Here is a 15081-nt window from a genome sequence, read left to right as displayed (position 1 = left end):
CAAGATTTTATCGAAATCTTTTATCCGCAATGTACAAAGTTATCCCCTAGGGGGAGCCAGGCTTACGATGAATACAAAACTGCGGGACAAAAGTCCGTTCGGAAAGAAACTTCCATTTATACCAGACACCATTCGAAAGAGACAAACTGCTAAGAGTAAGAACATGAAAACGCACACGCGTACCTACCCACGATGTCAAGTTTTACGAGCGTCCGTGAACCCCAACGAAAAGCTCCATGGATAGGTCACGAACATGAACGAACAACATACGGATCGTGAACCCTAGACAGGTCGACAGCTGTAGCGACACTCGTAACGCTAAACCAAATCGAATTGGGAGGAGAGAGGGAAAACTGCGACGGAAGGAGCGAGAACCCAACTTACAATTAGTCGACTTTCTCGTTCTCGATGTCGTACATGTCGATGCTTTTATTTACAGGAGAAATTAGCAGAATTTGGCCTGCTTGTAACGATGAACCACGGGGAGGAGACAGAATCGAAATGTTCCCTATACCAAACGATCCGAGCCAACGCCATCACTTAGCCGACCATCGACAAACCCCATGAGCCAAAGTCAATAGCTAATATTGCCCGTTTAGATCGAGGTCGGACGAGCACAGAGAATGCTCCTCGTTCAAAATGAAACTTCCCTTCGCCGCCCCCCTGGTCATCTAATTCACCGTCTCGCTCCCGCTCTTGTCTGCATTCTGTCTGTCTACCTAGTTCAGGCGAATGTTATTCAAACGACTGTCGCTGGTCTCCGTTCCAGCCGTTCGCGTTTCCCCGACTCTCCCTTCCGCCGTCGGTAATTAGTTATAAACATTGGCGCCATTGACGCGACCGAGCCAATATTGTTTTATACGTAATAGAGTTCGGACACGAGGGTGAAAGACAAGCGCCGCGTCCCTCCGTTTGGTTAAACGGTCACGCATCGACCGTCTGAGCTTATTCATTCATGCGACTGATTGCCAAATATATCGTGTTTCTATGGATTCGCGATGCGCACGAATTTTCCTTTGTGATTTCGGATTCTCGCGCGATTCATAGATTCTCCGTGAGACGTCTCGAAATGCCCAAGGAGATGTGGTTCGCACGAAGAATACAACAACTCTAATTCCACAACGTCTGGCGGTTCCCTTTGAGCGTTCCTCGTCTAGGTGGGAACGCACGAACTGGGAATTCTGTTTTTCTTGGCCTCTCATCTCTTATGCACTTATATCTCGGCGAGGCCGATCGTCGCCCAAGGAAAAGGAAGCGAACGGGAGACAAGCTATTTGTCTCTGGCTCCGTCTTGTACCACTGTTTCCCATCGGAGCGACCTATACATCCTCGTGAGCGTACTGTGTTTGCGAGCCTTCCTTCTTTCGATAAACGCAAAGATCACAAAAATACCTTGCCCCAATGGGGCGCGACAATTCATCGTACGCCGTATCGCGATGTATGCCTCTTCCTTCGCCGGATTTCCCCCGCTGTTTTTGTTCCTTTGTCGTTCCCACCGTGCGTACTGGTTCGCTCTATTAGTCTCTATCGTCGAATAATTATATCCTTGGATATTAACCACCGCCCCACCGGTATTGTTCCCGATGTATCTCGACGTAAAAATCGCGTTCATGACGTGTACCTATACATATAACGGCGTGGAGGAAACGGCGAGGGGTCGGAGATGGAGCGCGCGCGTGCACACACACCCGCCACCACGACAATAGCGGAAATAGCTACTGATTCGAAATCCCTTGTGCACTCGACATTAATTCTCGCTACCCGGCGAGTCTCTTTTAAGAAGAAAAAACAACGAGCGATCGACGAGCAGAAGAGAAGAGAATGAGCAACGGAGAACAGGAGAGGTGGTGAAAGAAGAAAGGCATGTGTAAAGATAGTGAATATACGAAGCAACGGATGCTAACCCGCAATACTTCTCTCAAGTGGCTGCACTTTCAAAGACGGCGCTAAGTGTCGCAACTATCCCTTCCAATATTGGTATATAGCAACGTTAAGCGATTGCAAAACTTGTAGCGGCAATTACGGACACTGTCCTTTTAAAAACGTCTCTATTTGAGAGGTATGATGGTATGCAAAAACCTCTGTAAATCTTTGTATTTCAATGTAGAAACTGGTAATTTATACAGTGATTCTCTTTACAATTTAATCGACATGTTTCGCATTATACCTTTTTAAAATTATTAGCTTCCCCATACGTGCATAATCAAAAATTAAATACAGCATTTCCAGAATAAAATTATCACGCGTCAACGTATTCGCGTGTATATATTTATATATATAAAGCTCTACTGTCTATATAATCTACTCTAATATAATTTATCTAGTCTAACATATATATATACGTGGTTCATGTGTGTGTGTGTGTGTGTGTGTGTGTGTGTGTGTGTGTGTGTGTGTGTGTGTGTACACATGAATACGTTGACATATATATATATATAAAGCTTTACTGTCTATATAATCGTTACAAGCTCGAAAATATTTAAAATAAATAAGCGAACGACAAGTTCGATCACGACGACGTTCGCTATTGAAAATATATCGCGCGATATAAATTACGAATATAACGTTAATAATTGAATTATTTAAATCGGAGACTCACCAGTTGCAGACGAACGATACAGCTATTCGTTGGAAGCGGACGTCACTCTCCGATACTTCATCGTTGTCCATGGGTTTCGTTTCGATGCACCTGTTCGATCGCACTTAGCCGTCACACTTCATACACAACCGTCAAATTCCTGTTGCGCCCCCTTCCGCGTCATCACCGCCAGATAAGGACCAGCGATCGTCGACACGAAAGGTCGAAAAATATTTTCTGCCGATTTCTTCCTTCGATCAGGACCGGCCCTTTGTTGCGGCTCCCACGATATAACCGGTTCCACTGGCGTATTCTCGAATTCGCGATCGTGAATTCTACGAAATTCTTCACGCCCGAGGAAAAAAGTGATCACAGCCTTCTTTACACGGGGGGACGGTCAGTTCTCATTTACAAGGACCGACGACGCATCAGCGAGAATGCTTCGTGACACTCGCGTATTATTCACTCGCCACGATTATCCACGCCCGAAATAACGTAACCGCCCTTTCTCTCGAACTTGATGTAACGCGTAACAAAAAGCACGTGGTAAAGGAACGGTTCACGATGAAATCACGACTCGGGGTACTTTCACGGTGAGACGCGCGCCATTCGTTCGTATACGACCGAATTTATCGGTGTTGAATCGCACACTGGAAACGACCTTCGAAAGGATGCGCGATACCGATGACGCTTCTTCGCTTTTGTTTACCTTTCACAACGAACAAGAAGCAACTGCGACATAATGGTACAATGTCGACCCGCCTGTCACCGATGAGATTCCACGAATTCGCGCGATTAGACGATCACTACGGTCGCCCTACGATTTCCATAGCGATTATCGCGCTCGAGTTTCGAGAAATGCATCGAGCACCGGGCCGGTCTCGAACTCCGCTGTCAACTTCACGTCGCTGCGATCGCCGTCGCAAATCGTTCGTTTCGTCATCTCGCGATGGCGCGTTTCTTTAAAAAGAAAACGACAATCTCGAAGGCAGACGTAAATAACGATAGCGATATATCGTATGTTGATCACCACGGTCGCGAGGCACGTTGCACAGTGCCGCGTTAATCGAGATTTCGCGGGCTCCTCCTGTGGTATTGGAAGAGCGCGAATGCACACGGGATGCGCGCGTCCCGGCGGCTGCGCGTGCACTGCCCGCGCTGTTCCCGTGCCGATGCCCCCCCCTCCACATTCTCCTCGTCGTCTTCTTCTGTAGAAACGAACGTATACGGGACCCCATATCTCTTTCTCATTCTCTCTCTATATTCTCCCCTCTAGCCCTCGCTGTTTCCCTTCCTCTCGTCGACTCGTCCTTCTCTGTCTCTCTCCTCCAACTGGAGATCCCCTTTAAGTATGTACCACTACCGAGAGTCAATCCCTACTCTGGTCAGCGTAAATAGCGTATGGAGACTCGTACGTACCTGGACATTGTCCTTGGATACGATGATATTCCTATAAACAGAAGGAGAGATTTCGTTCTTTTGCCTCGTTTATTATTAGCTTGATTACCAGCCGTAGTACGGCTGCAATCGTACAGGACGTTTGGTGTTTTCTGCACGACTACGGTCACCGAAGCATCGTGGCCGTAACTTTTTTCGCTTATTAAGAGGCTGCACCAGGGATCTCGAGCGGAGACTGTATGTAAAACGTAAAGCAAGAGGGTATTGAATTTTAAGCGGAACAGTTCAACTATAATATAACGTGGAATTGAACTTTTTTTCCACCATACAAACGACTGGGTGGATTTTAATAAATTCCGATAACAGATAGATACATTTATTTCTCGATGATAAATATATCTCCGTATAAAAGAAACCAGTTATTCAACCTTGTTGCGATATATAATTTTAATATAATATACATCGAAACACTCGGGAAGGTTGAAATAAATTTTAAGCGAAAGAATTTTTAATCAACCGTAATGAAACGAATTCGAATCTGTCTGAATTTCACGCTTCATCGGTGTACCATCTGCATTAATATTAATTACCTTATTTAGGGACCTTGACAAACTACCCTCGGAGTCCCTCTCTCAATGTTGTCGGCTTTTCGTCTCTTACGTGCCCCAACCCAGACAACTTGACACGCGTTCTTACACGTACATTCCTGCATAAAAGCGGGTGCGTGTGCGATACGAGGCTCGAGCCTCACCAAGCGTATGACGCCTCTCGAAATGTACATCTTATCACTACCCTCTATGAATTCTAAATTAATTTTCATGATGTTCAAAATCGGCGGGGTTCATCCTTCGTGCCGTCGCGTCACGGATAATATAAAATTGTATTCGATTGAATTTCAACGGAGGGTCTTTCGATTTGATTGCTCCTTACACGAGATAATATATTGCAGTGTCAAGAACAGCCGGATGGATAGAAAGATAGCGTAGAATCTCCTGGTCTTCGCGTAGGAGGGAAAGTGTGGCTCGATATATCTCCATCATCGAAAACTCGGTGTGAACGAGACTTTAAAGACTCAACGATTCGCGATATGCGTACATGTTATAAGATGCATGACCAGGTAGTACGAGAGTAGCTCGGATGTACCTACATAAGTATATATCGAGTATCGAACGTGGCCTTAGGTGATATTACACGAACTAGTGCAACAAAGAGAACCAACACCAAGTAGAAAGAGCAGACGGACGAAGGAACAGAAAAGAAAACGATTGAGATTGAATTATGGCTTGCGGCTTAAACGTTGGATTCAAATCGATCCCATATATCACATTACCCGGCACCTTTATTCTGCTTTCTACGACCGCAAAACGTACCCCTTTTCTCGACCTGCCCATTGTTTCACTCTCTCTCTCTCTCTCTCTCTTTCTCTAAGTTAGTCCTGATGCGTGCAACATTGTACAACAAGCGCACGATCAGCTGTACCGCTCTTTCCGATCTCGTTTTACGCCCACGCGATCGATTCTCAATCGATCCACACCCTTAATTCACCAATATCATACGGTCTTTTACTCTTTTCCAATGGGAAACCATTTATCAATGTAACGTCGATCGCAAAAGTAAGCTTTTAACGCGACGACAACGCGCGCAGAAGGCGAATCGAAAATTTGTTCATTGCAACTAACGAACAGACGACGCCACTTTATGTTACCCATGTTTTTCCTCGCCATTAGTACCGACTAAAAAGCATAAACAACGAGCACGCCGGCATTACATTGCCGCCGCTACCTTTTAGCCGAGCTTACGATAATTTTCTCGTGTTTACGGTCGGCAGAGTATCGCGTCGCTTTTTCCCTGGCACGAGGTAAAAAAACACTGCTTGGAATGGCGCTACGCTAGGACGTAGGATACGAGATTGGAAACGCCGGCGCCACACTTACAATTCCCTTGTACTACGTATACACCACCAGGCGATCCCGCACAAATGCAACTGCTGTGTAAAACAAGTGGACTTCGTTAACGCCCGAGGGGACGAATCAATTAAAATCAACGCTCGAAGATCGCGACGCAAGAAATTAGAATGTTCCAACTTCCCGCGTGCGATATTGCTCGGATAAAGTATCTTTATTTATACGTTTCCTTTTTTCTAATAAGACTCGTTTCGTCTTCTATCCGACTAAGTACGAACCGATTCTCCGATCCATCGCCATCTTTTATACAAGCGTTATCTCTTGATGATACATACAGTTTCTGCACACGATGCATTCTCGCGTTCGTGCATCCAGTCACGGCACATTTAAACGAGTTTCGTTACGGAGATTGTCCAGTTGTCATCCCGTTGCTTTGCAGCGGTAAAGTCCATACGAGACTCATCGTACTTGTGAAGATAAAATTGTTTCGTAACCTGTAAACTCCGAAAAAAGGAGCGTCTTCATTTTTCTTCGACGCAAACGTATTTGAAAGTTCAAGTAAAATACGAAGAAAATAAAAAGGAAATCTAAAACCGTCTAAAGAGTCGAATATCTTATATTCGGGCGAGTGCATGGGATTGGCGTCAAACGCTTGTGAAAAGGGGTTGAGAAACGGACGGATTGAATCCCTGGGATCGAGTCGAGCTTCTCTTTCGTAAAAATTATGTGCCACTTCGTCCTCCCTACATTGCACATAATAAACACGGCAAAAGCCGCTCCGTCGTGTCACGATTTCTTGGTACTTTTACGCGCACGTCGTCAAGAAGTCAAGAGGAGGCTGCGGGTCGAAACGAATACCGGTGCCGTGCACTTTCAGTCTGTCATTAATGACGATAATTTCCATTCCGCTGTTATAAACGCGGGCGAATTTGCACGACGTGAATATTACGTGTCGGTTCTTCGAATACGAACAATAATTATGGATGGTGGCTCACTTTGCCCCAGTAAACGCTCGTTTATTTAAAGGGTGAACGCAGAAAAGAAAATCCGCAGGGCGAAAGTTTTTGTTTCGCGGTGGTGTAATGACGCGGAAGGAGAAAATGTAACGAGACTATGCGACTGGCGGTTGCCATTGGTGTTCTTCATTCGTGCCAGTCCATTCGTCGGATTATTGAAGTTGTAAACGATGCGTCGCCGCAGAAGAAATGCTTCTACGTTGTTTTCCGTGACGACGTCTGAGAAAAAGGAGTCGCCGTGAGAAGCGAACGACTCCCAGACGAACAAGAGTATGCATGTTCGCCATTACAAGATTCTTCCAATCGTCGACGGTTCGCGGAATCTCACGGTCGCGAGAAAAATCTTGACTTTCTTGTTGGACAGGCAAAACGTTAAACACGAGGTTGAGTATTCTAGGCAACGTGTCGTCTATCGTCTTTGAATGCGAAGCTTTTGATCAAAGTAATAGTTACCGTACCTACGATCAAACGATAACGTTTCACGAGGATCGTACAACGTCCGATTCGCTAATTTCCTTGGCACCTGATAGGGTTATATGTTGACGAGGTTGTGCAAGCTCGATCAATCTCCTATAGGTAGACATAAGTCGGAGCATTACGTAAGAGCAGCACAAAGCTGCCTGATGGAGGTGGAAAGGGGTGAGGGTGGCACAGGTCGCTTTTGTTTGGTTGGAGTGCATGCGTTTCACTGGTAGCAGCGGTAGCGGTAGCAGCAGCCAGCAACAGCCGAGAGAGAGAAAGAGTGAGGGTGGCTGGGATCTATACGTGTGCGTGCTTCACCGAGCCACATCGTCCACGCACCCCCTAACGCACCCCAGGCGAAAAGCACGGAGTTCAAGTGTACGTATATATACACACGTATACAGATGCGTTTAATAAGAATACGCGCCAGAGCAGACAGTCGGTGCGACGGTGCAGCGCTAACATTTTATTTATCAGCGCTGATGGCTTTTCCGTTCTTGCAAGGGTCGTCGTTCTTTTTTTTTCGAGAAAGCTGAAAGAAAGAACCCGCTGCGCCTCGCACAATCGAGAACACCCGTTACGACTACAACTCGGAAGGCAACCGAGTTCCTTACACCGTTCTCGATTCGTACTTGCGTCTGCGATATTTCACGTATTTCACGATCGTGCATCTAACGCCCTTACGTAAGTATATCGAAGATATCTAAATCCACGTTTCTATCATTTATTCGTAGCTAGCAATATTTTTCCAAAGTAGCGTTCAGCATGATGACGTCGTTTCTTTGCAACCGTGATAAATGAATTCGCGATTTCGAATATCTAACAACGTTGAAACTGTCGAGCAACGTGTCTATGATAACGGTCGCGACTAACATTTTTTCAACAACGAAGCAAAGGTGAACGTTGAAACTTCTCTGGACAAAAAGAAGTTGAACGCTATCACGATCTTCTAGCAATCATGTCAGAACCGCGTATGAAGCTACAGTCATCCACTGATATTTCCTACTCTCGTGATATACCCACCTCGGTGCTCGGAACAGTGAAAAATATTGTCAAGGCGGCGTTGAAATATTACATCGTGTCAGGCCGCAAGAATTGCTGCGCCGTGCCGCCGACGATAATCTACCGCTGGCCGCGTGCTCGCGACCGACAATTCCTATTACTCGCGTGAGGAAAATACGAGCGGGATGACAATGAAGTTCGCGACAGGTGGAATATCTCTCCATACCAAAAGGAATGATTATCGCTTAAATTTAAAAATTCTCCACGTGTACACGACACGAATCCCTATGTTCGGACAATATTTCACCATGTGACATAGCTGTTCCGCTACCACCGTAAAAACAGGACGTACCTACTTGACCGCTGCCATAGTGCACTTTTCCTTTGGCAGATTCATTCAAAATTAAATCTTTTCCTCTGGCTAGTTAAAGATTTAATGGAGTATCCGTGATATTTTAATTCGTTCACGACGAGAACATTTCGGAAGTTTCGTGATCATGGTGATCAACGTTCCCTCTCTGATTCTTTTGTCAGACGGTCAGTGTCAGTTGCGTGGATCGCGTGAAAGGCATGAGACAAGGAGAAAAGTTACGGAGAATGGAAGTTTAAGCGTGATCGAGAAAAAAAGTAGAAAGGAAACGAGCAGCCGCTTAATTAACTCGCTCACGGTGTCTAGCGAGCAGCTAAAACGTTACCGCGATCGGGCCGCGATGTCCAAACACAACTGGAAATCCTGGCGTCCGTCCAACGGGAGTGTCCAAATCATTACACTCTCGTAAGCACGAATTTGTCGTCTCGGCTTGAACGCCTCTAACACGCGGATTTTATTCGGAATGGTCGCGCGGTCGGAATAAATCGACTCATCGCGCTACTTTATTCGCAATGTAAATTTTCAACCATGTTGTAAGCAATAAATTCGTTGTGATTTATAAATGCCGTCCGATAAATAAGCTCTTATTTTTCTCGTTAAGAAGCTCGTAAAGCATTGAAAGTTTTGACCGAGATATGGAAATAGGAGATAAAAGGGAAGCGGCAAGGCGAGCTTATTATTCCTGTTTCATATTTCATTGGTTTACATCGGTTTACCTATCAGATTGGATATACATTTTAGCCGCAATCGGTCTACCCACTCGTCTGCCTCTTTTATTTTAATAACGAACTATTAACGGATTTCTCCTCACTCTTTGCTCCCTCCTCGTAGCATCGGTGATCAGAGTCTCTCACCCTTATACACCCTCTTCGTTGGGGCTCCGCTTTGAAGTGAACGGCCGGCGATTGTAAAACTTTATCGCAAAAGAGAAAACAGGAATTATTACAAGCCCGGTCTCATCCCGCCGTGTGATTTCCCTTAGACATTATTATTATTCCCAGAGTACGTATTTCAACGAGCTCACGTTTCAATCGCCTCAGCTCAGGATTTCCAGTCTCCTCGAATCTATTTGATCATTTAATGAGAAACCGATTCCCGGTCGGTCGATCGTTCATTGATTTTGATACAAAGCTACGCGTGTTTCGCCGTCTTTAATCGTGGTTATCGCGCGTTTATCACGACACGCGGTAATACGTGAACGGCCTCAACGTGACTGCCTTTGATGCGCGGCTGGAATTCATGGCATTTGATCTGAATTAGTGCGCTTTCCAACGCCGTGCCGTCCAATTTCTGTTGCTGCTATTCATCGCGCTTTCGAGCACGTTGCTCTCATAGATAAGTACGTCGCGATAAACTTCGAATATCAACCTGGCGATCGTTGTTAATTTATCGCGTCGACGCATGCCGCTTTATCGCGTACTCACAATTCGTTCGTTCAACGTCGTTTCTTCTAAATAACGATAATAATAATGAAAGAGGACAAGAAACGATAAGAAGGTAGTAACTTGTTTGCGCTCTTTGTGCGTTCCGGTTGAAGAGCAATAGTGATACGTCAGCAAGATGCTAAATTAAGGCATGACATAAGGAATGATACATTAATTCGTGAATCATGTGCTTCCTACCATTCTCGATGAAACTTTGATCATTTTCGGAACTAAGCTGCAACTAATCGAGGATATTAGTAGATATTCATCACGTTCACAGAGATGTACAAGATTTTACGATACATCTGTTAAAAATATCTATAAGAAGATTTCGCATGTATCCGTCAGATCGAGCACGACTTCCGGCAGAGTTAACGCTTGACCGATTTTACAATCTTGCTATATCGCAAAGACTACTATAACAACCCCTTTAACTCGTAAGACGCGTCTTGTCTGCGGCTCATACAAATCTTTCTCAGGGTACTTTATCTCAAAGACGACATCGCTCACTAGTCACGGGAAATGGCTCTCGCAATCTTTTCCGTGAATGCCAGTTGCGAGTCCGCTCGACATTCACAGGATATTAAATGAAAACATTGGACCGTTTTCTAGTAGACGGAACTACCTAATATTTGCCAAGAACGATATCGCAAAGGAACCATCAGCAGACACAGGTTCTTTTCTTTCTTGGTTGGTTGCTTGCTTACTCGCGAGCTGGTCGGAGTGCCTACTTCCACCGAGGCTAACTTATACCCTGGTTAAACGTGAAAACCCGGAGACGAGAAGCAGAAGATCTGGAAGGAGGCACGTGAAATCGTATAAGACCGAGATACGCCTTAAAATAATCTTGCCATTTCGCTGGTACGCGCTGCATAATGCCACAGACAGCCGCGGTACGCTCGACTCGAGCCGAATAAACCGAGAGATGAGTAGATTTTATCGCTATCAATTTACAATACGGCCCTCCACGACCACACTGCGACAGGTTTTACGACCCCGTTTTGGTCAACTAACACAAAACGGATCTTATCGACCGCACCCCGATTGTTTGCTCAAATAGAGAACCAATTTTATAGTTTATACACCGCCGCAAGCCGAAATGAATGTTTTCATTCCCCTCGAATTACCGAAACATCCCGAACCTTTTATTTTTTTTATATTTATTTCTTTTTTCTTTGTGTTTTTCGTAGCGTTTTTCCGCTTTTGTTTCCGTATTCAAAAACGTCGATTGGAAATTTTACGCGTAACAGATTAGCACAACTTTGTCCTCGCAAACCATCGAGAGGTCGGAACAATGGACAACGCGGAATCGAATATTCGAGCGAAATTTTATAACAGTACCGGTCCGTTTATCGCCGCTTTTTCGAGCATGACCATTGGAAAGAGACTCGTAATCGAGCGCAAACGATGATCCGGCAAACCATCATCGCATTTACGGATTGAATATCAAGACTCATCATCGGCGATCAATAGCCAACAAAATACCATGGCGCTGCATCAATGCAGATAAACAACAAACGGTTACTCTGATTCACCAACGCGATATAACGTTTCATTGTTGTTTCACGTTGTATCATTAACGGAAGATAATTATCCGGTAAAGTGTCCCGTTACGATTGACGCGGCCATGACATCCTGGCTGTTCGCGGAACCTTGGGAATCACAGCTAAACGAAACGGTCGATTCGTCGAACCTTAATGATCTCGATGAATCGTTCCGTGTCGGGTTCTCACACAGAACAAAATATTTCTTTGATATTTCGTTAATTATTTTTCACACTTTGTGGAACGAGGTACGCACCAAGATTTCCGGTGTACTCGCACGCGAGGTTTCCCTGTAAGTCGAGTGGCTCCGTACTCGGTTCAGGGAAGATTATCGGTGTTAACGATGCCATTCTGATGATAGGGTACGTGTACGGCGAGTCTACGCGACTAAAGCACCGTTAGTGCGTATGTTGGCACGTACGGTTACGTGTAATTAAATCGGCGTCGGGTCCACCCCGCACGCTCTTACCCGTTTATTAATTAACGCGTTTCGTAGGAAATTATTACCATGCGATAAAACCCGTCTGGGTTTTATTCGTTGGTTATTTTCATTCATTCCCGATCGCGAAAGTAATTAATTACAATCATTATCCAATATCCAGTGTATTTTGGGTAAGTTTATTGCAGGCGACGCCGACTGCTTTCCAACGAGTACATTCGACGTTTTTCCAACGAAGCTGGATTTAGTCGCGAGAGCTGACTAATGGGGTGCAACCTTCGCAATAATCGAACTCCTCTTTCCTCCGCGTTTTGTTATGACACGTGTGAATCATCGGCGATACAGTTTTCGTCGCACAGAGACTGACCGAGGACGTGGACTGGGAAGACGCATTGCTGTTGCAAATATCGAGAAGTTTCTCGATCGATCCTGGTACCGTGGGTTTAAATCTTCCGCCGAGAGCGCGGGCTCCACGAAGAATAGCCTTTTGGATTGCCTTCTCCGCTTCTTTTCGCTCGTATTTCATGCACTCGATCTCCTTCCGCAATTGGTACACCTGCGAATAGGATATTTTATTGTCGTGCAAAGGTTGCCGCAACGAACCGATTGACTGATTATTCGAATATCCTTGCAAACGAAACCCTTAACTAGCAGAGAGTGGATTCATAGTCAACGATATTCTACACGGATGAACGAATCAGTTCGCAATTTACTGACAACGAATTATTCGTAAGAAGTCAGTCAACCGGTCGATCCGCGCGAAAATTATATCCCACTTCGCTTTCCAACTTTTGAATTCGATTGCTCTCGCATTTTGGACAAGATCTCGGCGGGCTTGTACGCTCTCTTCCCGGACACGTTTTTGGACTCGCCTGAACGCATTTCTTGGCTGGTTGTTTAGACGGACACGTTACCGGTTGGGTGCGTTTCGAGGTAGAACACAAATCTTCGACCTGTTTGCAGGATCTCTTGCGTTCACTACCTAAACACGACACTTCCTTCTGTTTCTTCGATTTTATCCGGGGACAGGGTAGATCCCGAATATATTTTCTAATCACTTGCTTCTGCGGGCATGGTATTACTTGCAGATGCGTTGGCATCGCCTTCCGTCGCTTCGATATCGAGAATTTTCCTGATTAAATTTGATACATGTTTCCGAAATTCGATGACCCGAAGCCCAAATGGTCATCGCGTGAACGTGCCTCCTGTCGAGAATTCGATATGGCGCTCTCGAATATGTCAATGTCGAATGGATATTTTATTCGTAGAATTTCGTACATAAAATGCGAGTCCACGGAGAACAGATATTTCTTCCTTCATTTTTTATTGTCCTTTTTTCTACTTTTCATCAATCTCATACGCAGTTTCTTTTTACGATTGCCATTCTCCGGGTTGCCCTTCGATTGCAACGCATTTGCAAGATTATCCTCTGGCTTCTGTGAAAGCGGCCGTTTGTTCGTGTCAGATGGCACGTTACGGCTCAACGAAGAAAATTCAGTGGCAAAACGCGACGTGCCGCTAAAAGCAGCGAGGCCACTCTCATACTCAGCACTGTCGCGTTTTAATTTGCTGTTCTCATTCTCCAATCGAGCGATCTCTTTCTCCAGCTGTGCCATACGTTTGTCCTTCTCGGTGGTCTTTTTTATCTTCTTGTAGATCTTCCTGTTCTCCGTGGACATCGCCAGGGACGATGAAAGGTTCCGAGTCGGTGATTAAAATTGTGGCTGATGTATGTGCCGGAAATTGATTACATTCTTCATAGCGGAAAAAGGTGTCGCCCCCTAGCAACAAGGAAACATATGAAAAATCCCAACTCGACCGTCCCGTTGAAAATCGTCTTTTATAGCGGTATAGGACCATCAAACATTGTACTTCGTGAATTCAATCCATCGATTTCGTTTCATATAAAATATACGTGTGCACGTATTAAACGTTGCTGCGTTCCAACGTTTCGCGATGTTAGTTGTATGCGTGCATCTCCCTTCGTACGTGTCGCTTTTCACGCACGCAATCATAGTGTACCGTGCTTGTGGATGGAATGAACAGGATGACGTTCGTCGAAGCGGCAAATCGTTCCTCATTTTCTGAATCGTCCGACTAAATGGAACATCCTCGCCGACGCGAAAACGTCGCAATATTTTCAACACGACCTCGTAATAATATCGTTTACAAGCAAGATCCCACGGCTAGAAAATTCAGTACTTTCCTCCGGTTCTTTATTTCATTAAAGCGCGGAGTCCTTATAGTTCCAAGCGAAAACTCCGCCAGCCAGACAAACGATGGTCGGTCGCCTCCAATTCTCCTCACACCCCTCGGTCGTTACCTCTTTTTCATCCGGATACTGTAACGGCCTGTTGCCGGTACCGATATTGACGAGGCTTTAATACAGACCTCGCTGCATTAACAGGCTTCGGAATATCGTCGTGGATTCGCGAACTACCCAGCTTCCTTTAAATATTTATAAAAAGCCGGGCATGTCCGTGGAATCGGGCTCCGCGACGGATCGTTTCTCTTTCCTTCGTCATCCGTGAACGTGCACGGATCGTACAAGGCTAAGTCCGGTTTAGGCAAATAAATTTCTCTGGAGTTCGTTTATCGAATTCCTCAACGTGGGTCATCCCCCGTTCAATTTTAACCCTTTGCAACAACACGAACACTACAAAGGGTTCGTCTTACCATGTTCGACTATAGTTTCGTTACGTGTCGCACGGACGCGCACGAAGGCCACCTCCATCCTGCTCTGTACACATATGCCTGCCAGCCAAATTTATTTAACCCAATTAAGGAACCCCGTTGAGAATCTCCGAAGTGACTGCTCGACCAATTGAAAGTTACACGTGTTTTTGTCAGCTCTTGTTTAACGGCAAAGCTAGCGGAGAACGGAGGTGAAACCGGATACGAGACAAGCAGGAGAGATTAAAAGAAGAAAAAGAAGAAGGAAAAC

The 15081-nt window shown here is 45.3% G+C and overlaps 2 protein-coding genes across 5 annotated transcripts in view; both read right to left on the bottom strand.

Annotated features, from left to right (window-relative positions):
- Positions 1–3727, bottom strand: part of LOC132910091 (uncharacterized) — a 258457-nt gene extending 254730 nt beyond the window's left edge. For 2 of the 4 annotated variants that reach the window (XR_009658683.1, XM_060965535.1), the window contains exon 1: positions 2600–3721. The gene's annotated coding sequence lies outside the window, so the exon portion shown is untranslated. Of the gene's footprint in view, positions 1–2599 lie in introns of all 4 variants that reach the window. The other 2 variants (XM_060965536.1, XM_060965537.1) reach the window with 2 other exon arrangements.
- An 8222-nt stretch (positions 3728–11949) lies between these two features.
- Positions 11950–13816, bottom strand: LOC132909473 (uncharacterized). The gene is made up of 3 exons (XM_060964328.1): positions 13498–13816; positions 12914–13269; positions 11950–12693 (listed from the first exon to the last, which is right to left on the bottom strand). The coding sequence occupies exons 1-3, from the start codon at positions 13814–13816 to the stop codon at positions 12382–12384; spliced, it is 987 nt and encodes a 328-aa protein (XP_060820311.1). The 3' UTR covers positions 11950–12381.
- Positions 13817–15081: the final 1265 nt, after the last annotated feature.

This window comes from Bombus pascuorum, chromosome 8, assembly GCF_905332965.1.
Source record: "Bombus pascuorum chromosome 8, iyBomPasc1.1, whole genome shotgun sequence".
Taxonomy (NCBI): Eukaryota; Metazoa; Arthropoda; class Insecta; order Hymenoptera; family Apidae; genus Bombus; species Bombus pascuorum.
This window is presented reverse-complemented; position numbering and strand designations above follow the sequence as displayed.

Coding starts and splice junctions, on each gene's coding strand:
- LOC132909473 (XM_060964328.1), bottom strand. CDS start 13,816: ATGTCCACGGAGAACAGGAAGATCTACAAGAAGATAAAAAAGACCACC. Junction 13,270..13,497: donor CAATCGTAAAAAGAAACTGC/GTATGAGATTGA, acceptor AAATTTAATCAG/GAAAATTCTCGATATCGAAG. Junction 12,694..12,913: donor TTCAAAAGTTGGAAAGCGAA/GTGGGATATAAT, acceptor TCCTATTCGCAG/GTGTACCAATTGCGGAAGGA.